The sequence below is a fragment of the Corvus brachyrhynchos genome, unplaced genomic scaffold (genome assembly GCF_000691975.1).
Source record: "Corvus brachyrhynchos isolate BGI_N302 unplaced genomic scaffold, ASM69197v1 scaffold32, whole genome shotgun sequence".
NCBI classification, from domain to species: Eukaryota; Metazoa; Chordata; class Aves; order Passeriformes; family Corvidae; genus Corvus; species Corvus brachyrhynchos.
The window spans coordinates 399,028-422,660 of NW_008237919.1; the positions used below are offsets into that span (position 1 = coordinate 399,028).

The following is a 23,633-nucleotide window of genomic DNA, read 5'->3' on the forward strand; positions in this document are numbered from 1 at the left end:
ATCTTGAAGCTACTTGTGCTAAGTCAAACAGGTATAGCTGTATTTTAAATAGTTAAGATTTTTGAGGCTAAAAGCAAGACGTCTTGAAATTGTGTGGTTTTATGTCAAGCTGTGATTTGCACAAGTGACAGCAGGAGAAACCCACCATTATACAGCTATAGAAGATAAAGGTCTTCTTTTCCCCTTTATTTACAAAATACCCTATGACTTTTCTGCAAGAAAAAAAGCTTATACTACAGGATAAGAATCATATTAGACAGGGTAAGAACCATGTTAGACAACCACAGCACAGTGGTGTTATCAGTGACAAAGCAGGCATCAGTCCTGAAGCTGTCCACAGAACTGGTTGAGAAAAAAAGGAATTCTTGAGATACAAAAATTCCAATGACACTTTTTAACAAAAATTGCTGAACTGCCAGAACATAAAGTTTGATCATCAAGACCAGCGTGCCACTGTTGCAAGTTAACCTGCAGAGCAATTTGATCCTACACACCTCTAGGTGATGCAGACCAAAAAATACTTCCCAGCGCTGTAGGCAAGTTAAGGCTTATTGTAAAATACTGGCTATCACTGATAACACCGCAAAAATAAGGAAGCAAGGAATATAAGGGTATATAAAGTAACTCAAGTCCCTAACTTTTGACTTATTTACTGAAAAAACCCAAAACTTTACATACTGATATAATAACTGATATGAAAAGGAATAAAAAGTTGCTCAACCAAAGGTAGAGGCACCTTGCAAAGACTTAAAAAACGGGTGATGAAGTTCATGTTCCACTGAATTCTGCCCCTGAACTTGTGCCACCAGCTCCCATGCCTGGTAAGAGACCTACCTGGATAATCATTCTGAGATGAGTTTTCTGAGTTTGCTCTGCTAAAGCTATTTTACTTGAACACAGTCAAGCTCCCAGTCATGAACTGCTTCGTGGAACCCAAGTTACAATCCTTTATTTGAACTCTATCTTTCAAATGAGAGACAATGTGGTATTTGGGTTTGCTTGGTTTTGTTTCTTTGTTTTTCTTTGCTGAAAGGAAAGGTACTATTTGATAGAAGAAAAACAAACAAGCAAAACCAACCAACAAAACCAAACAAACCACACTCATCAGGTGTCTCAGTTTCTTCCCACAGAAGAATGGGAGAATGGATAATCTCAGTTTTCTTTGGCATGAGACTAGAAAGACATGGCAATAATGGGTTTTGAGAGAAAATAAGAAAAAATGGACAAATTTAACAGCACTGAGCACTGAAATGACAGACTCAAAAAGTTCTGAAGAGTTATCAGAGAAAGCATTTTCAGATTAGACTATAGAATCTAAAAAGCTCTTCTAAAAGTTGTTTTATTTTCCTACCCAGGAGTTTCTATAATTAGTTAGCTACAAGTAGGACTATTAAATTGGTCAATATCAGCATAATACTTTTACAGAAGAGTTTAAAAAGCCAAATATACTAACAAACTGGGTTTATTACTTAAGAAATGGAAAATATTTGCAGTTTTATTTCTAACTGCATTTATCACAGAAATTAAAAACAGGAATCTAATACTCTAGCCTTAATAGACTTCTCCCTTGCTGGCTAACAAAAACTTAATTTACACTTCCCTGTGCCTGTGTGAAATGAAAAATACGATCTGTTCATGCACACTAATGGGTTATAAATTAGTATAACCATTTAGGGAAATAACCTTCTGTGGATCTAATTGTAGACAGCACAATGAAAAATGAGTGGACAACACAAGGTGTAGGTTATGAGATAGAAAATAATAATTAAAATATTTAATTATATTGTACAGAAATGAAATGATTTCTCATCAAATATTTGTTTCAGTCTCATTCATCTTTTCTCAGAACAGTAACATAGAAGTTAGAGAACTTCTATGACAAAATTATGTATTTGAAATAATACACAGGAAAGACAAACTATATCAAGGACTTCTGTATACACTTTTGCATAAGTAAATGGAAATGCTTTTTTATTTGATGCATAGTTAATCTGCAAAAGTCAATGACCCACGGCTGTGTTAAGCTTATAAGGCCTCAGGACACAGACATGTACATATGAAGGGAAATATTTAATGCATTTACAATAATTATTTATCAAAATCTGAAATGGCTTTTTCTCAAGACAATCTCTACTTCTGTGGATTTAGGAGGCAACACCTGGTATACGCAGTTTATCACAAAACATCTCTATTGCTTTACTTTTTTCACTGTCATATCCTGTACAGGATCCTGGCTAGGGTTGGCAACCACAGTAGATGGGTCTGCCATATAAATTTGGCAACAGGAAACTAAAGACATTTTTATTGGCACAAATAAAGACAATTTCATTCTGATAAATATAATATGGCTTTAGACTCTTCTTTTAGAGCTGGAAAACAAGGAACAACATCTGAGCACTAGCACGAAAATGAAATAATATGAACACTTATGCATCTATTTGCTGTAAAATAGTTTCATTTTTGAAATCAGAAATAAGAGATATCTTCAGTGTATTTACTTTACAATTTGTTTTCCCTACTATTGCAGTGCTACCTAAGGTCAGCTAAATCAGGATTCTAGTCTCTCTCCTCAAACTGCTTTCATTTTGAAGGTAAGATACAACAAAAAAGTGAGAGGAACTTTCAAATTGCGAGAAAACCTGTAAAAAGAAGAGCCAGTAGCATGCATATTGAAGGCTTCTCTTTAAGCTCACCCTTTACCGAACCTCAGCTACCTTTCTGCTTCTCTCAGTCAAGCAGACAAAACATACTTTTGAAAGAGCAGGCTCACCCAGTTATACCTGGGTGGGAAGAAGGTGGCCAGAAGTGCAGAAGTGGAGAGAAGTCAGAAAGAGTAGTAGATGTTTATGATTTTTAGAAAGAAGTAGTTAAACAGAGGTGTGGTGGGATTTCTAACTCCCTTCCTTAAGAGCTGATTAAGAACACAAATAGAAAGACCAAAGCTAGAAAAAAAAGTTGAAGGTTGTGTTTCCTGAATTCTAGATGTAGAGTAGAAACACCAAAGGCCAGAAGAAAGGGAGGAACAGAAACAATTAAATTTTATTATTCAAAGATTAAGCCAGGAAAGGAAATGAGAATTTCTAAACAGATATCATGCTGAAAAATGCAGATATAACCACTGGTATGGCTGACACACCTCATTTTATGCATGTACTGATGTAAAAAAAAATTATAAATAGTAAAAAAATCCCTAACACCAAAATGGAAAACAAGATATCTGTCTTGAGATATGTCATAGGAATTCTGAACAGTGAGCATATGAGGAGGCAGCTTTTCTAAGCAATGAGACATTTCTTTACCATTCCAGCACCTTCTCATCTAACTACAAATGTGTTTACTCTATTACAAATACCTGGGGAAAAGCTCCCTCTCAATAAAGAGACCAGAACACCAAGTTCCTACACCCAGTCTAGCACATTCTCTATATCCAATGAACTTGGGTTGGTAGCTTGTCACAAATAGTCTGCTTGGGCAGACAGGAACAGCAAAAAGAATGCAAAAAGGCAGCCTTTTAAAAAGGAAGCACAGAAAAAATAACCTACACCTATCCAGACATAGCTGACCTCCAGCAACAACCTTGTTAACATCAGAATAAGAGACGATCTATAGAACAGTGAAGAAGGAATATCTTCCATATAACAGAGCTCATGAGAAGGGGCAGCTAAAATTTTCTGTGTAGGTATATCAGTTGTACATACATAGAGATCAACTCATTTTCACTTGGGATATCCCCCAGCAACATATTAATGAGAAATCAAATTAAAACAGTGCTACACCAGCAAGAGAGCAACTACTTCATGATATTTCCCTGCCTGATCCATGATTTTCAGGTACTGAGTTTCTATTTTAAAAAAAATCTCCTTTGTGTTTTTCTAGGAGGTTGGCATTTTTTTTCCATCATTCAGCCTAACCCAAGCCAGGATCCACACCCGTCGGAGGCTTGCAAAACCCAGAATGCTTCAGATATCATTTATCTAAAAAGAGCCCTTAGATTTCACTTCCTGCAATTTCATATATATTTTTTTATTTTATTTTTATTTGCTGCTAAAATAATGAAGTCAGAGAAAGGTAAGCAGTCGCCCAAGCAAACCAAGTGGGATGTTTCTTAGGTTTCTGCTGCAACTCAGTAACAGAGAAAGTACGTGATCCAAACCCAGCCTGATCAATCAAAAATCTCTTTTTCCCTTTTAATCATCTCTGGATCAATTAGATGTACTACTCCCACATGCTTATGATTAGATTTATTCTCAAACAGCAGCTTCAATGCCAGTAACTGAATGCTACATTACCAAATGCCTTTCCTTATACTTAATCCACTGTTCTCATTATACTTCTGTCATTGCTGTTTTGATCATTAACTGTATCACCAGAAGTGGCTTAATAATTACTCATTGCTTCTAGAAGCCTTAGTAAAAAATTCTTCCTGATTCCTCAGGTTTTCTGGAAAAAAAAATTTCTTTTTTATACCATTATCTGTTAAAAACTTTTAACACTATTTCAAAAGTAGTCACAGTTTTTAACATTTTCCTAGAAGTATTGCAACAAGTACAGCAGTGAGAGTAACAGTTCAGTAGAGCAGCTGGATGTTCATAACACAATCATTACAAGAATCCATCTGTAATGAAAAGCAGTCCTTCCCAGGAGTCCTCCCAAATTACTGTGTAAGGAATCACATACTACTACTGTTTTGCAGAAAAACTCCCCAAAACAAGACCTGTATTTATCATCTTATGTCCAAATTTAACATAGTTCCTCAGTACCTGCTGATAATATATTAGATACGTTCCCAGGTTGTGGATTTTTTCTTCCATGACTCTAAATTTCAGAGACATCTAGACAAAAAGAATTTGTATAGGAATTAAGGCTATGTGCCTCTGCATGAAAAAGGCCACTCACTTCAGCAAGACAAGGCAGAAGACTTCCTGTTGGCAATATTCAAATAAACTAAGTTATGCCAGCAAAAGCTACAAACAAGAAAATTTTCCTTGATCCAAAAAGATTGTTTATTGCTTTTTCTCAAATAAAAATGAAAAGTCTGAAATTAGACAGTATGGGTACTAGAACCAAGCATTCCCACTAGAAACCATCTAGGAACTATTACTTCAGAGGGATCCTACCCTTCAAGCACATTGTGCCCTGTCAATAGTGAATGCCTTTCTCTTACCCCAACACTGTATTCACTGCACCACCTTCTGTCTCACAGATCTGGAGAACAGATGAAAGCAAAATATCTTGGTACCAGTTCAGGAAAGTGCTTCTGACAGATCTAAAGAGGCATGCAAGAAGTGGAGTTGTAATGACTTATTGTGTGAATATATTCTCAATACCTACTCGAACGCATTACGGTCCCTGAGTTATCTGGCCAGTTAATTGCCAGTTAATAGCCACAACATGACATGACGTGACTCTCTGCTGTTGACTGTGATACTCTTTTCCACACAGTGACTCGCAGCTTTGTAACCTCAAATCTGTAACATCAGAACATGTTGCAAAATGATCAGCGATGTCATAGGCAGGTAAAACAAAAGACTATTTTGCTAATGCATACAAATAAAGCAGCCAGAATAACAAGTAGATGTTAAACAGAAGTCATATTTACATACCGAAAGTAGAAACAAGGCAAGCAGGAGAAAAAGATAAATTATTCTAAATTATTTGAAAGCATAGACAACCTTAACATTGCTTCCAAATGTAATGAAGAAATCTAATTCATTTTTTCCAGGCTAACGCTCTTCAAGCTAAAATATGCTTAAATAGTCACATTAATTCCTTTAGAAAGTCGTTTCTTTCAACTAACACTGCTGCCTACAGATTTATTTGTAAATACTCATATTTAGGTAATGTAGATGAGACTTAGATGATATTTGTCCTATTTAACAGTTCTGTGAAACATGTATTCTTGATATACAACATCAAATATACATACAAAAAATTACAAACCTTAACTTAAACTGATCAAAAAGAGTCCTGAAAGTCAACGCTTATGGTAAAATAGAACTTTCCCATACTAGCCACCTAAACCTATACACAATAAGAAATTTCAAGTGTTAGTTTCAGCACTAGCTAATTTTTGCTACAAAGAAATTATTAGCCCAAGAACATAACAAGTCCAATGATGTATTTTCTTTCTTGATGTGTCTTCCCCTTTCTCAGAACAGGTACAGTGATGGTTTTAAGAACTGTTCAAAAGAACACGTACTTAAGAACATGTGACAGACTGAGATGTAACATGCTCCACTGTTTTTTTTTAAAAACATCTGGCAGGTTCAAAAAGCAGCAGAACTATCACGAGCTGCTCTAGATAAATGAGTGTAACATACTGCAGTGTTTCTTATGACTGAAGACGAGAAAACAGTACAATCACATTACAAGGACTGAAACTAAATCTCAGAATTGGGCTTCTTAACTATTGGGGTGCCAGCTATTGCCATCTCCATGGCTGACAACCAAATTTCCACTGACTTCAGATTGTGGCATTTTTTGTACTAGGGGCTAATGAAATACTGTTGTAGTACAAGACAAAGCTACATCATACACCCTTATATGCCTCATGCACTAAAATTAGCATCAAGCAGGCCTAAAACCAAACTATCTTATTAAGAAGTAAGGAAATGTGCTGTCATTTCCTAGCCTGGTACAATACATTTCAGGAGAAATCTATGTGACTTAAGAGATTCTTAGCTACTACTTGTTTAAAAACTCAGTGCATTTAATTTAGTATCTTAGAATTCCACAGTTGCTTTAATTTGAAGATCTCGTTGCTTTGCAAAAGTTACCAGATTAGGTAAAGTACGCACAAGCACTATGGTGTGTTTGAATAATATTTAAATAATAAATATTATTTCTAGGTGAGTATATAAATCTTAACAGCAACATGCATCCATACCTGGTACTTGATGCTTTTGAGTCACCCCAGATTAGAACACTTGTGTCTTTGACCACAACAGTACTAAGCATATAACACTACAACTTCAGTATGAACTACATCTATTTTCTAAAAAATGCTGTTGTGGAATGATAGAAACAACATTTTTCATTATATTTAACGACCATGCAAACAGCTTTCTGTAAACATTTAAAGCTCCACAAGCATTTGAAATAGAAAATAATTGTCTACTGTGACAGTCTAAGTTTCTATTTTCTTCTCCATATTGCCATAATATTCCTATCATCACAATCCAGTGAACATTTTTTTAAAATGTTTTTTCAGTATTGTACTTCTTTTCATCCTGGTTCCTGTAAAAAAAATCAGTGCGTAAAGGCCTTCTCAGTTCAGTATAAACACACCTTTGTAAAACATAAAAATTCCATTTTTAATGTATTGATCTAATTTTATTTTAGCCAAAGCAAAGCCTAGAGAGGACTGTTGCATTTTTAATGGTATTTTGTTAGTTACTGATGCAACAGAGGGCTCAAGGGAAAAAGCGATGACTTGTTAAAAAATTTAGAAAGCCTCAAAGGATCTTCCAAACAGCCAGCACTACTGAGCTGCACAGTTTTCCTTGTTCACTGGCCTCTTCCTGACAAAGAGAACTTCCACTGCCCTCAGCTTGGTAGAAATCAAATGTTTACCTCTGTGATGAGTGCAAAGAGCAACTTACTTTCCTACCCTACCCTGTCTTTTTTCCCCTTTGGATAAGTCTTTGTGCAAGCTTAGCAGGTATTCTATCATTAACACAGCTTGCTTTCTTGATCTGATACTTTCAGCTCCTGGTAAAACTAAGCAAGATCAACTGTAGAGGCAGCAAAATCTCCCATGCAAAGGAGGAAGTGGAAAAGTATGCCTTGTTCTTCAGAGCTGGAATGGAGAGGAGTAGGAATAAACAGGGAAGCAGACTAGGTAAAAGCAAGGTGAAAAAGTGGTGTATTTGTATCTCTGCTGAAGTCTTCTGATTTACTTTTACTACTGGCATATACAGCATTTGACTTTGCAAAATTTCAAGCCTAGTAAGAACTAGAATATAAACACTTCTAAAACCTGTGTAGTAAATACGTGAATATTGCAAAGAAAAAATTCAAAGAACAAGCACACTGAATTCCTTTATTTTTTCTCCACAGTATTATGATACAGCCTTTAATTGTCTTGTCACCTCATCTAAACCTGTCCATCCCAGTCCAGATAACAGAAATCAAGTAAGTCTAACAAACAGAAAACCAAACCAACCAAACAAAAAAAGATGCTAGCTAGAGCCATTAATTCCCCAAGGACTCTCCTAAATTCAAAATCAAAGGTTAGATGTCCTGACACTCAGATGAAATTTCCATGTACCAGGAAAATCTTATTTAAAGCATGCTGTCTTTTGTCTGTTCTTCTAGATGCTGACAATAAGAATCCCATCAGTGTCACTGCTGCAAGTTAATTCTATTACATCATGAATTATTTAAGTAGATCTACTAGCAAATTATGAAGCAGGTTGGTGGGAATATTTGCCTGTTACAAAATCCTGTCTACTTGAAATGCCCAGTCAGAGCTTGCTGCCAAAGGAGAATGTGGAGGTTTTGCAGAAAGTTAGCCAAGAGGTTAATTGGAGGTTTGTTACAATTGGCTGATGTCGACAAGGAAATCTATGATCATGGATCATTAATGCAAGTCATATGGTCCATTTTTCCCCCACATATATCTGGATTTCACATACATTCCATGATGAGTTTGGATGATCTGGTAAAAGAAATGGGTATTTCAAGGAGGAACATAGAAAAGAACTATATGAGACAGAGGCGAATTTGTTTATTGCAGAGCCTCATAGGCAATTGGGATTCCACAACTTTAGTGCAAGGTAAATTTTGTAGGAAAGCATTATGAGAAAGAAATCTGGATCAAACAGCTGTTGGCAGCTTATACAGGTGCATTAACAAAGAAGGAGCTAATCTTAAATAACCTGGACAGTTCTAGTATATAGGATGATTAGGACTCAGGGCATTTTACAGTATCAAAGTAGATAGGAACTGCTGAGTATTTTACTACACAAATTAGGTAGAAGGTATATTTTTTAATATACTAGTGCCTGCTGATTTCACGCACTGAAACTAACGAGGTTTTTGTAACAAGAGAACTGTTATATCTATGGCAACAGGAACTTGAATGAAGGAGTTATATCAGTGGTTAGAGACATAGGGAGAATAAGCTGCAGATACATATACAGGATGCTATGTAGAAACGTGATTCTATATGAGCACACAGGAAGCTGGACAATGGCCATTTAAATATTAGGGATTTACTAGAGGGAAGGAACCTTTTACTGTAAGCTCAATAATCATTGCTTTAGAATCATAGAAAGGTTACAGTTGGAAAAGATCACTGAGTCCAACCATTAACTTAGCACCACCATGCTCACCACTAAACCATATTCCCAAATACCACATCCACATGCCTTTTGAACACTACAGAGATGGTGTTTCTACCACTCCCCTGGGCAGCCTGTTCCAAAGCTTGTCCACCCTTTCAGTGAAGAAATTTTTCCTAATGTCTAATCTAAAGCTTCCCTGGTGCAACTTGAGGCCATTTCCTCTTATCCTATCACTTTTACCTGGGAGAGGAGATTGAACCTCACCTCATTACAACCTCCTGTCAAACAGTTAAAGAGAGCAATACAGTCTCCCCTGAGCATCCTTTTTCCAGGGTAAGCAACCACAGTTCCCTCAGCCTTATAAGACTTCTGCCCCAGACCCTCCACCAGCTTTGTTGCCCTTCTCTGGATATGCTCCAGCACCTCAACATCTTTTTTGCAGTAAGAGGCCAAAACTAAACACAGGATTTGAGGCCTCACCAGTGCCAAGTACAAAGGGACAATCAGGGCCCTAGTCCTGCTGGCCACATTATTTCTGATCCAAGCCAGGATGCCACTGGCCTTCTTGACCACGTGGGAAAACTGCTTGGTCATGTTCAGTCTGCTGGTCAACCAAAAACAGTCAGGGCATCCCCAGTGCATACCTGCTCCCCCATACAGCCAAAAAGGAAGACTCATGGTTTCTGTTACTTGGACCAGCTGTGACAGAATAGCTCAAATTATCATAAAAGTCTCTTCCCCAGGTAGACACTTCTGCATGGAAGTTTGAAGAGTAGCATAAGAATGCAACGCTAGACAGCTAAGAGCTAGACAACAGTACAACATCTTTGAATGGTTTTCCCACACACTATGTTCTCATGATTCAACTGTTGGCACTTGTAACAGTTTTAGTTTATACCACTGGGGATGTGGATGGTATCACAATTACTCTTGAAGAGAAGACCTTAAAGCAGATCTAAAGGAGATGCTGACTTTGCTGGAAGAGATGTATGAGATAAAAGGAACCGGTAGCGAAGTCCAATTAGCACATCCTAGGAATTCAGTGAGGGGCTGAACAGTTCCTCTCAGAAAAGAAACTGAGATTTTAGGAGCTCTGAATTACTAATATTACTTTGGAGAGCCAGAATCATAGACCATAATATAAAATAGCATCCTGACTTAACAAACTCAAACAAAACAAGTCCAGGAAGACGATATATGTTGTGGGAGTTATCACAATGCCCAGAGACTACTGGTAAGCAGCCCCAGCAGCTGTAAAAGTAAGAGATAACCAAAGACTTCATATCCTGTGGTAAACCTATGATAGCAAGGCCATTCAGTATGCAGAAGTGACAGTTAGATTGTATGCTTTGCTAACAAAAGAGAAGAAAGAAAAAAATAATACAAACCACCAAACATGATAAAGCAAAACCAGCTTTTGATTTAAAACCAGTCCCTTTGCCAAGAAGCTATATTCTTTTTGAATTGGCCAAAGCAAAATAAAATGCGGCAACCAACAAAAATATTACATATATGAATATACTGAAATATGTGGATAACCTTCAATCTTGATAAAAGTGGTAAGACAAAGTGATATACCCGAATAGAAGGTAAATGGTGTAGAAAGTTCAAAGCAGCACTTGATCATTATAAACTGCCATTAGAAAATTCAAACATTTGAGTTTCTAAGAGACAGGCAATACTAGTACAAGTGGTTGCCTGAGTACCAGCCGAGAGTCAATAGGCTGAAACGAGAAGGTACTCACCATGATAATGAAGTGGGAGTACTGCCAGTTAAGATTAAGGGGACAAAATAGCATAGAGCAGAGTAGAGATAGTGGAGGAATGAGGAATTTTTAATAGAGAGGTTGCATCTAGTAATACCATGAATCATTCTGACACAGACTTGTTACACAGACCAAAGTTTCTAGGTTATATGGAAAGAAGCTAAAAATCTGCCTGAGCGACACTAAAATAAAAGAAAATGGCCTCAACATCCTAATTTTTGTTCTAGGTTTTTTTATACATTACTGTGATAATAAGAGAGATTTTCACAATAGGATTCAGGTTTACATCACGTCCATGAATTCCCCACCTAGTATGGGGAATTTTGACAATGGTTTAAGGCTTCTACCAGAAAACAAATTTTACGAACAGAAAACCAGTTGGTATGCAATTTATACTCCTGTGCTTGGCAGCAGATTTTATATCATGTCCCATCCAGATAGATTTGGTAAAGCGGACAGGAGGAACACAGCTGTAAAAAAGAAGAATTATAAGCAAAACAGATAAAACGAAATGCTTTCCATCTTTTGTAAGTCCATTAGAATGATGACTGAAATAATTATGAATAACCCAATTTGCTGCAGTGCAGCAGCTCATAACAAAATTTCAGGATAGCAAAACTAAACATTTAACACAAAGGGTGATTTCAGATCATAGAAAGAACACAGACCACTTAAGTGCTTTTTAGAGAATAAGTATCCATCTTTACACTTGAAATACCTTAAAAATATATTTACAAGTCAGCTGAAAATTCATCCAGTACCATATAAACTACTTTGTTTCCCATTTGTTTCATGAATGTGACCTGTTAAATTGCAATCATTTTTGCTACTTTATGGGACTTTTTTCAAATTATGCAAATTCCTTCATGTCCTGCTCTTAACCAAGTTACTGGTACAGCTGTAAGTTCACCATCTCCCAGCTGAACATTTACTGGTAATTTGTCAATTCTGTAGACCCAGAGCTACTAAGCCTCCCTGGGAATGAGGATTTCTTACAATTACTAAGTCTCTTCTTTCTGGAGTAGCCATTTTTTGCACAAGGTCTTCTTTCTTTCTCTGCACAAATAAATTAGGAGAACATGAAAGAAATGAGTTCAAGATATTTTATCATCATCCCATCATGGGGCTGAGTTTTGTCAAAGTAATATCTAGCCAACATTAAAATAAAGAATCACTGAGCTTTTATTCTAAACAATGTTACCACAGATGAAAATTGTATAAGAATGCCGGAAGTATAGACTCAAACCAGTAGCTGTGATAGAGAATTATCACAGAATGTAGAACTCCACTAAAATGCTATTGCCATTGAACCTCTGAAGTATTGGCTGCTGTGTTGTTAGCACTATGTTATTGATTTGAATTAAGCTTTACAGAGTCACTCTCTTTAAACATTTACCATTTCTGATTCTCCTCCCAAGAACTTTAGCAACGTCAACATCTGTACGTATTTGCTGACTCAGCCTTTTGGTCTGAAACACACAAAACCGAATCAGTCGAAATATTCTGCAATATTCTGGCAATCATGTTTGAATAAAAATTCTTAGCTATGCATATATCAATTTCACGTAAGATAAAACATGAGGTATAGATAAAAATTCAGAAGAAATTCAATTAATTAAATCTATTTAGTACCAGAAGTAACCAGAAAAGGTTAAAAGTCAGCTGACAAATAAAAGTCTAAAATATCTAAATGCAAGTATGGCCAGCAAGGAGGATGGCTAAAGAAAGACAGGAAGTGTATTAAGGAAGTTCTATTATTCAGAGCAAAACCAGGGTCTTACAAGAATATTGTTATTTACTGCAGCCAGTGACTGCTATCCTTATTATTCACTGTATTTTTAACACATATGTTTAGTACAGGCTGGCATGCAAGTACACAAAGACAGGATACACATAGATTAGGTACTTATTTTCAAGTAGACCTTCAGTGCTTATTCTGATACCCCTTGTGATACAGGAAATTATTCTGTTTTCCCAGCTTGAGTCATTCTATAATCACCTCCTGCATGTAAAATGAGTACTGCACAGCAACATGGAAAAGATGTTGGGAAGTGTTCATATCAGAGTAAGCAAGAACACTGATATTTGGCAAATATGGATGACAGCCAAGACTTACCATGCTGTCAACCAAAATAAGTCTGCCTAGCTGAAAAATGAAGACAGACTTGAAGGTCACAAATAAGCTGGAGTAAGAAAAATGTGAAAAAGAAGTAGGAGAGTCTACATCAACAATAATGTCTGATTTACAGCACCAAGCAAACACAAAAGGAGAGATCACCTGGTACCAGCTTCTGCATGATTGTCTTGTTCACATTTGAAACAGGTATTGAGTACACTGGCTGCAAGGTTCTTCTACACTGTGAGCCTCTGAAAGGAGTTGGGATTTTTTTTTAACACTGGGCACTATTGGGCCTGTTACTGAAAATTACCTACCTAAAGAGTGGTGCCCTTTGAGGAAGCAGCGGCATGCAGGTTGTGTTTGACGTTTCTGCTGTGACATTTTTATTCGGATGGGATATAATGCAGAGAAAAGGAAAAAAAATCACAAACAAACCAACGAACCATCTCCAACTCTGAAACCTGGACCAGTACAAATATATCACAATTGTCAAATACTAAACAATTGGTAGTGTATTAAAGGTAATGAATCTATTGATAGTAGCAGCGCCAGTTAGAAATAACTCTCCTGGAACATGTGATGCCAGCTGTAAAAAGTCACGGTCGTCTTTAGAGTTTAGCAGCTGGGGATATAAGTTCTACTAGCAAGTCCATCTTCAGGAACACAGCTAAGCCAAATGAATAACAAGACAGAAGTTTGATTCTAGTTATGGAGACTATTATAAAGTCAAGTACTTGCAGGTTCAATACAGATACAAAGAAGCTACACAAAAATGGCATAAATTCAACTTTTCCTCTGCAGAGAAAAATAAGACATATTCATAAGAAATATTCAGGCCAGTAATAAAAACCCCTGAAAACTGAGAATAAAAGTTACAATAAGAACTGACATGCCTACAAAAACATTGAATTATTACACATGGTAAACATTTTATCTTCATTACCAAAATAATTTAAAAAGAGATTTACTGTATACAGATAAACCCAAAATAAGCATATAAAGCTAAGCCTTTATATAGAATTACGTATTACAGTTGACTCATTTTTAGCAACCTTTGCTCTACAGAGGCTGTGTGAAAAGAAGGGGGTTTGCATTTCTATCAAGTTTCCAGTATTGGAAGTTTCTCTCATGGGAATTCATTTAACATGTTCACCTACTTCTTACACCAGAGTTCCTTGTTGTTAATAATCTGACTTTCATTATACTTTAATGCAAACAGGCTGTTATATTTAACAGACAAGCAAATAAAATCCAGAAAATGCAGCTATTAAAAATTTCAATTTTGAATTGAAATATGCAGACCATGCAGGTCTGCAATAAGTGCAATTTTTATAGCACTTAGCATGTTCCGAGCATAACCCTAGCTAACCTGCAAATCCCAACATGTTAAAAGTTGCCTTATACATTGCATTGCATCAAGAAACAAAATAAAAGTGACACAATAAAAATTAACTCAATAAATAAGAAAACTTTCACGGACACTTTCTGATCAAGGGTATCTTTTCTTTAAAATTAACTTCCCAAAATTACATTTTTACAGTGCCATGGGCACAAGGACTACACTTACCATTTTGTACTCTTCTCCAAGACCACACTCCTCTTCTGCGAGTGGATGCTGAATTTCGTTTCAGCCTGGGGCAAGGTCTGAGATGAGCTCAAAGAGCAATATTGCCTGTGGATGAAACACAGAACGTCGTTCCTCATTTGTTCTTCAAAGCATACACGCGAACCTCGTAATAGATAAGATATTACTGTCTGTCATTAGAAAGAACTCTAACCACAGTTCTGAAAGTAATGCCCCATGCAGCCAGGCTGGAGGTCGAAAGTCTGGCTCATTGTGCGCGGCTGCTCTTCAGCTTTCCCACGCGAGTGTCCCCACCGCGGGCTCGGGCTATGTGACACTGCGTGTGCCCACGTGTAAGTGACGCCACTGACTGCTGCTAGCTGAGGTGGCGTGGAAAGAGCATGTTAATGACGTCAGCAATTAAAGAGAGAAAGCCGTATCTTTTACCTTGACTCCACACGCATACATCAGCCACATATCTAAAGACACAACTTCACACATGGCTGTGCTGCGTCTCCCAGCACCCACACAGCAGCGGAGCCACGAGTGCGCCGTGTCACAGCCCCACGTGCTTACAGTACCACTGCCAGGGATTCCTGGTACCCGGCACCGTGACGCCACAGCCAGCACGGCGCAGCCCTCCCCTTCCCCTCCCCGGCCACAGCTGCCCGCCCACGGCGCTCCCTGAGGGGCGGGGCGTGGGCACGCGGGAAAGCGGGAAAGTGGCCGCCTCAGCCGCGTGACCCGCCCGCCCTGAGGCGACGCGGGCGGGAAGGGCCGGCATGGCCGCGGTGGTGTGCGCGTCCCGCGTCGTGGCGGGTGGCGACGAGGGCAGCGATAGCGACGATGGCGACTGGGACATTGGCGTCGTGCGGCAGGAGCCGCAGGTGAGGCTGAGCCTCTCTGCGCCTGGCGCCCACCAGCCGTGGCCGGGCGGCTCGGGGTGGGGGGCGGCCTCGGCTTGAAAGCGTGAGGGGAGCGGAGCGCAGTGGGTCTCAGAGGAGGATGCGGCTGCTGCTTCCTCTTAGGCTCTTTCCCACCAGGGTAATGCTGGGGTGCCCTCAATCCAGTAAATGAAACCTGAATTGTAGGGGCTTATCTTCTTGCATGAACCCTCAATGTTTATTTTAAAGGGCTTTCTCCCCGTGACTAGCAGACCCTAGTCCTAATCATATTTCAGCATGAGAGTAAATTTGAAAGTGGCCAGAGGCCTGTAAGGCTGTTTTATATCTTAAATCTCTTGAGAATGTTTCTTGCTAACTTGAAGATTTCAGTAGTGTTACTGCATCTTACAGGTGTGAAGTACCCATTAGTGTGAGGTAGGTGCTGTGAGGCCTTTTAAGTGTGGGTTTGTCTCATGACCAGAATTGAAAAATGGAAGTATAACTGAATTCTTGAAGTCTCAGGCTAAAGGTTATAACCAGTGTTTTAGGGGCCTTGATCTTTAAATAGAGGTTCCTATCCAAAGATGTGCCTTGTTTGAAAATTGTTGTCTGAGTAGAATAAAAATAGGGCTAAATTGTTCTACTGACTGTTTCTCACCTTGGTTCTCTAGACACTTTTGTTAGTTTTTACAAAAGTTATTGGAAAGATGCGGTACAATGTGCTGTAAAAATTGTGTATTTCTAAGTTTTAATGTTGGGAATTAAAAACTTATGACAAAAGACAACTTTGTTTCATACCTATTTCTGTCTCTAAGGAAACTAGTGAATAATCAATCCTCTGCTTACCACTGTATGTAAATGTTTAGTAGACTTGAGATAGCTCCAGCAGCAATCTTCAGCTGCATCTGAAGCTTTAATAGAGAACAAATCTATGATGCTTTTGAAAAGAACTTCAATTGGGCAACTGTCTGATGCATAAACTAATCTTTTGGTCAGTGCATTTTTCAGCCAGAACGTTTATGGTGCAGCACTACAAATGCCTCTGTCACCACAGAATTAGGATGACAGAGGAACTGTAACTCTTCACAGCAGTGGACTTGTGCGGCTAGGCCAGACAGCTGGTCACTGAGGTCCCTTGACTCGAGCTCAAACTTTCATATTGATAGTTGTATTTTTTAACGTTGTACTTCACAACGTGTGAAATGTACAAAAAAAAAAAGGTACTTAAATGCATTGCAAAGTTTTTCTAGTGTCATAAGATGAAAAAGAATCTTAATTGAAATCAAATTACGGTAAGAAAAATTGAGAGCAGTGTGGGAGGATGGCAGGTCTGTTGAGAAAGAAGATATTTCCATTTTCAGAGAATGGAACCTCTCAGAAAAATTGATTTTAAACCTTAGGCTTTATAGTAGACCCTGAACAGATCTACAGAGATGGAAGAACAAAAGTTTTACCTTGCTCTTTCCTTTGTGCTATGTCCTTTCAGAGATTATTAGTGCTTTTGTACTGAAACGAAGCTATATTGTTTTTGCCTTGAAACAGTCTCCAGGTTTTGACTTAATTTCTCTTTATCTAGCAGTTGGATCAAATGTTGCAGATGGACAAGAATAAGGCATTAAAGAAGGCTCTATTTCATGGTGATGTGTCATTAATTGAAGAACTCTTAAACTCGGGTGAGGAAAGTTGGTTACAAAGTTGAATATTTTTAATTGCACTCGGCAAGAATACTAACCATTCTCATTTAAAATAAGACTTTATATCCTTTACTGGAAACATTCACATATTCCTACATAGACTCAACACATTATTTTGAAAGATTAAATTACTTTTTGAGTGACTCAGATTCAGTATTCCAGCCCATTCCTTCTAATTTATGTTTCTTTTGTTAGTCAGGAGCCCTGAAAATTGAGAAAACTATAATGTTTCAGCTATGAAATAAGGTGTTTCTTTACTTTCAGATGCATCTTTAACATACAAATAGCAATTACAAACACTGAATTAGAGGTGGTTTAAATTGGGGGGGGGAATTCAGAAGATGGTCTTTGGTGTTGAAGGTTGTACAGAATGGGGTAAGAAGGGGAGGCTAGCCTTTTTTATTGTAATGTTCCCCCAGTTTGGAAATTCCTTTTCTTTTTTTTTTTTTTTTTTTCCCCTCCCCTTCACAGCACTGTTAAGTTTCTGGTGTGTGCCCTATGTAATACTGCTGTCCTGGAAACATGAACTGAACAAAGATTTTGTGATTCTGAAAGGTCTAGCAGGCTTTATGTGGCATTTGTCACTAAAAAGTAGTCTGTTTTAACACTGAAAGCCTTTTTCCCTGCTCTATTACTCAGTATTTGTCTTTAATGTGTTTGTTAATCAGTGTTAGGAAGATTGGATCACTTACTAAAGCATCCAGGGCAATCAGAAACTGCATAGCTGAGTTGACCTGCCTAGTGATAATTGTCAGGAAGTTCTGCTTCAGCAAGCAAGGAGAATATAGTAAACAAGAGCTTGTTCTCTGAGGAAAATTTGTCTTAGGAAAGAAAGTAGTTTCTTGGTTAGCAATGGGCTTTTCTGAGTTTAGAAACAATGACATTATTTGCCCTTTTAGAAGCCAACTGTTTCTCAGCACAATGGGGGAATGGTTTTCCTTTTAAATTAAGCAAAACTATTGCATGGACTGCAACACAAGAAGTGCAGTACAAGAGTGAAATATATCTGTCTTGCTTTGAGAAAATATGTTCTTATTTACGGGTAGAGTTTTTAGTGATGCCTGTGCATCAGATTGCTCAATTGTTTTGCTACACCATCCATTTTTAATTGTACTGCAGTCCAACAGCAATATTTCACTTTCTGTGCTGATGCCTGCTACGCAGTGGACAGTTCTGTGCTGTTGGAAGATGATAATAGGTTTCTGTAAGAGCATAGGTTCAGGCTGAGAATTCACGTAGTCTAGTTTCCTGTCTCCTGAAATGAACAAGGCGGTATCATAAAAGAATATATAATTTTCTTAAAATGGGATCAGTAGTAAATTCTGACCCATGCAGTACTGTTCTGCAAAGCAGTAGAACACAGTGCCTATCACAGAGGTTTTTCTGAAGAAAGGTAACATTGTCCTTCAGAGGATCTCTGCTCTGATTAAATCTTTGTCCCCAGAATTACCTTTAATGTATGTTTGGTGGAGCTTGTAGGAGGCTCGCTACCAGCAGTCAGCCAAACTCAAGATTTGTGTTGGAGGTGGATTTCCTAGCAACAGCTGGGGCTATTCCTATAGGTGGAGTGAGACCATGTTGTCTTCTGGCTTGGTTAGGTGTTGCTTTAGTATTTTTGATGCTGAGGCAGTTTTACAGAGTTCCTTTAGGAGATGGACAAGCACAGTGGTTTTCCTTACCACTTCTGTTAAATGGCAACTTAGGAAAAAGTTTCTGAAGTACATGTCACAAAAATTAATGCAAGCAACTAGCACCTTTAAAGATGACTTGGACATTTTGGTCTGCTTTACGAGTAAAATACTTGACACCATATAATTCATGTGTTCCTTTTCCTAAAATGGAATTAAAAGTTATGACCTCATGACATTTTATTCTGACTAAAGATATAACTAGAGTAAAATCCTCTGTTTTCCTTCAACAGTTTGTTCCATTTATATCTTTGAATGAGTGCTGGAGCTCATCTCATCTCATCTTTTGTGAGCCAGTTCAGGGAATTAAAAGTAGTAGTAAACTACAGTAATGGGAGGATGCTTAGTGTGTGAGAATTAATTTCTCAGCCAGTTTAGGACTCTGAACCCTGAGTCAGGTGACCACCATAGGTGGCCCAGCAGAGGGAGACATGAGCAGCTCTAATATGGCTCAGCTTTAAGGTAATGTGGGAACAGACCTAAGTGCTGACAGACTTAAAAGAAATCAATACTTCTACTAGAGAAAAGTTTTAGAAAATCAAGCATTTTAGAACTTCCCCTCAGGTAAGTGGTGTCGGAATGTGAATGGATTCCAATACTAGGAGCTGTTCTTAAACTGAAGGAAAGTCCAGACGTCATATTGGTGTCAAACATGGAATTATTTAGCAGAGTTACATTTTTCTCTATAAAAAAAGCCTTTCTACCATAGCTATTATTAGCCACAGTCAAGAAAGTACCTGAAAGGGATATGGGAGAAACAGTAATACTTACAAAAAGAATGTAATTCTTCCTTTGCTGTTCTTTTGCTTCACTATTATTCATATTCTTCACATAGTTTCTCCTGTAGAGCTTGTCTGTGGCCAGAATGTATTTCTCCCCTTTGCTGCTTAAATAGGAAGATATTTATCTGTAACTCAGATTGTAAGGAAGAATGTTGCATCTGGTTTGTCTCCTAGCTGTAATTTGTGAGGCCATGTAACTGAAAAGCTCCTCTGCTCATACCTACAGAGGAACACAGATAATGGCAGGTGGGGGAGCCCAAATAATACCCTGGTCCAGCTCCTCCAGGCCCATCGTGGAAGCCAGTAGCCTATCACAGGCCCACCTCTACAGTCTCAGAGAAGCAGAGAAGCCCATGGGCAGGCAAATTACAGACTCGGAGCAAGGGACTCCCAGAGCTGTAGTACAAGGTCCTTGTGCCTGGGGGCCAAGCAACTGTAGAGACAGGAATGAGTGAAAGCCGTGCCAGTCACAGGAGTGGGACCAGAGGTCAGAGGCCCATGTGTCTGTGATGCCAGCAGCTGGAGGGGATAGATGACAGGATGATACTGGTGCTGCTGTGTTCATAAGAGTGCTCTGTTTGTGTTGATCACTGTGGCCAGTGGGATGTGTGGGGGTGTGTGTGCCTGCTGGGAGTACACGCTCAGCATCAATACGGGTTGGACCTGGGGTTGCGGAGCTGCAGCAGTCTCACTTCTCTCTGGCTGTTGGATCTGGCCTGATTTTTCACTAAAAAGTTTTTTCTGGGCTTCACTGTTTTATAGGATTTCTTAAGGGCCATTTTAAATGCTGAACTAACACTGCTTATTTCAATAACAGCTCATGTAGTGAACTATTGAGTAGTCACCAAGGTGAGACATTTCTGGTTCAATCAACAACTCCTATAACCATACAGCCAAGAAGCCACATGACTTTTCCTGTTTCAGTTGTCCTTTCTTTGTCTTCCTCCGGGATTACAGCTTGTTTGTATTGGGACTGTCACACTGAGTGGTACTTCAAGGCAGTCATTACCAAGATGGTAGGAGACTGTGCAGGACAAACAACATATTGCCAGATAGACCATTCTACTTCTAGAATTTAGAAAAAGCACCAGCATCATGGCAGATACTGGCTGCTATGCATGTAAAGAAAGCATTGAGGGAAATGCCGTCTCAAGAGTTTTAATAAGTCTCTATATAACTGCCAAATAGGTCATTTGTCGCTATTGTTCTGATATGTATTAAAGTGAGAAGCTCTAGATGGGAGCTGTAGTTACATGGACTGCTTTTCTTCTTATGAGGAAAAGAGACTTTTTAAGGGTGACAGGGTGACAGTTTTTGGCTTTTTTTTCTTACTAGTATACTTCAGTGGGCTGTTGAATATCAGACTTGCTAGATTCTTGAAGTGACTACAAGGAGATTCTGATATGACTGCTAAGGAGCATTTGCTGGCTCCCCTTGTAGAACTTATATGGGCTTTAATAAAAAGTTTTGTACACTGCAGACAGGCCAGTGTGCTGTGACATTAACTGCAGCTAGAATGTATACATTGCTAAGGAGATTTGATTGTAAATTTTGTGGCTTGCAGATGTTAGAATGCTTCAACACATGGCTTTCATTGAATTGCTACCTCTTTGTTGATTCTACAATTCTAGTGATCTTAAGAAATTAAAGAATCAATCCAAGAGCAGTGACCCGTTAGTCCCGCAGCTTTGATGATTTTATATTGCTACACTGAACACATCTTTGACATAGTACCAAGACAGGGAAAATACACGTTTTGCATGAAAAAGTATGCATGTAGCTTAACTGTCACAAATTTCTTAGGATAGTTCTGGGGGTTTTTTCAGAATATTTTTTCCTAAAGAAATATTTTTGATTATCCATAGTCACCATAGGACTAATATGGAACCAGCTGATGGAAACTTTTCTAGAGGAAGCAATATTTGTTGAAGGATTAAAAAATGCGTAGAGGTTTTTATTAGAAAGCTGTCAGATGAGTATCTCAGTCTGGTACTTGGTTCTTGGTGCATTTGGGAGGGCTGGGCTGTCTGGCATTCTTCTAGCCATTTTAGTCGTTGTGGCTTTTGTAAAGAGTAACAAACAATTCTGGTGATTGTGTTTGAACCTTGCATAGTCTCCTATTTCTCCTTTTTAATGAGATAATATTTTGTTAGTACCCAACGCAAATCTGCTAGCTAACTGTCTTGCAGGACAGAGAATAAACGGAGCTGTGAAGCAGGAAACCCTAGACATTGCAATCCTAATTGTCTGGCAAGCAGTTGGCTTCCCCAGCAGTCCTCTTGGCTTGGCAAGAGTCAAAATTTTTCATTTTGATTTAAGAAAGCTATTGCACAAAGTAGAGAAAACAGATTCTGTGTGCTTATGTGAAATTACTTTTGCAGCTAAATGTTTGAGGTTTTTTAATGTAGTCTTTCTGTGGTACTTAACTCCTTGGATTGAGAACTGGACTTCATTTAAGTCAGTTTGAAAAGTTGTTTTCTGATGTTCTAAATAAAGATGTATTAAAAGAAAGAAAATGCCCTAAGAGATTTTTCTCCCTTGTACTAAATGCAAACAGGGTGTAACCTTTGTAATGATACATATTGAGAGTAAGTTTTATAAAAAGCATGTCTGTTTTGATGCAGTTTTATGATATTAATTTCTTAAATTTTGACAGGAATCAGCATAGAAACTAACTTTCAGTTTGGATGGACTCCCCTGATGTGTGCAGCCAGTGTGGCTAACTTTGCAATAGTACGTCTTCTTCTGGACAGAGGTGCTAATGCATGTTTTGAAATAGGTAAGATGGGAATGAAAAATACTGGCTGGTAATGCTTGGTACCAGACGTTGTCCCTACCCTTATTCTCGTTTGCATATGTAGGTAAAAAAAGCAAAAGTTCGCAGTGGAACTGGGACCTGGTCTACCTTTCACAGTTTTGAAGGAAAAGTAGTAGTTTTGAAGTAAAAATTGTGTACTTGGAATTTATTTGGAATCAGTTGATGCGTTTTCTTGTTCTTTATCTCTCAAGTCCATTTTCCCCCACACCTCCCAAACCCCAAATACTTTTTTAAAAAGTGTTTGGAAGTACTTGCTCAAAAATTGTAGTATAAAGTTGTACAGGTTAAACTTCCTTTGTTTGATCCTGTTATGAACTATGTACATGCAGAAACCAGATTCCATCTCAAACAACATGAATAGCTTTCCAGTCCGTGGGAAACTCATGTGGACTTCTCTAAAACTAGAGTGCCATTTTTCTATTTTCTATTAAGAAAACTGTTCTTCAGTGTGTGACTAGATCATCTTTTTCTGTGGGAGTTCAGTGTAGCTTCTAAGTAGTATCAGTTCTTCTGTCAATTTTTATGGCCTAATAACAACACTTTTTCTACTTAAATTGTGGTTATTTTCAAACTCTTCCATTGCATTGGAATGTTTATCCCACAATACTGCCAAGTACATAAAAGCAGTGATCATATATTCCAGTAACTTGCCAGTATTTGCCGTAGTAGTAGACTGAAATGCAGATGGTACAAATCTAGCTCTGAAAATTTTCTCTAACCTTTTAGCAGTTGATCAGAGTGTGAGATTAGAGTAGATTGCCTGCACCAAAAGCAATTGTGCCTTCTTCTAATCACTGTCCTTGTAGCCAGTTTTGGAGAACTTCTGTGTGTCTGCCTACAGCTCATACCTGCTCCTTGTTAATGGCTGCAGAAAGCTATAAATGGGGCAAAAACTGCTATGGGCAATGGTTTAGGCTGACCAGGTAACCAAATGCATGGCATTTTTCATTTGTGTGACCAACTGTCATTGCCCAAAGTGGCACCTTGCTAGGATCAGGTTTCTTGGCTTGTTTCCCTTTTAGACTGTGTAG

At 38.3% G+C, this 23,633-nt stretch overlaps 1 protein-coding gene and 1 long non-coding RNA gene across 3 annotated transcripts in view; one reads left to right on the forward strand and one right to left on the reverse strand.

The window, feature by feature from the left end:
- Window positions 1-3,922: 3,922 nt before the first annotated feature.
- LOC108446455 lies at window positions 3,923-13,570 on the reverse strand. Its single transcript, XR_001861633.1, has 3 exons — window positions 13,487-13,570; window positions 12,450-12,522; window positions 3,923-11,523 (listed from the first exon to the last, which is right to left on the reverse strand). It is a non-coding gene; the product is annotated as an uncharacterized LOC108446455 (long non-coding RNA).
- Window positions 13,571-15,440: 1,870 nt separating this feature from the next.
- ASZ1 (ankyrin repeat, SAM and basic leucine zipper domain containing 1) overlaps window positions 15,441-23,633 on the forward strand; it is a 38,471-nt gene continuing 30,278 nt past the window's right edge. Inside the window, exons 1-3 of one of the 2 annotated variants that reach the window (XM_008632856.2) lie at window positions 15,441-15,623; window positions 17,197-17,293; window positions 22,441-22,563. In XM_008632856.2, the coding sequence (XP_008631078.1) occupies window positions 15,519-15,623; window positions 17,197-17,293; window positions 22,441-22,563 (325 nt within the window). In that variant the 5' untranslated portion in view covers window positions 15,441-15,518. The remainder of the gene's footprint in view (window positions 15,624-17,196; window positions 17,294-22,440; window positions 22,564-23,633) is intronic. The other variant, XM_017733076.1, reaches the window with a different exon arrangement.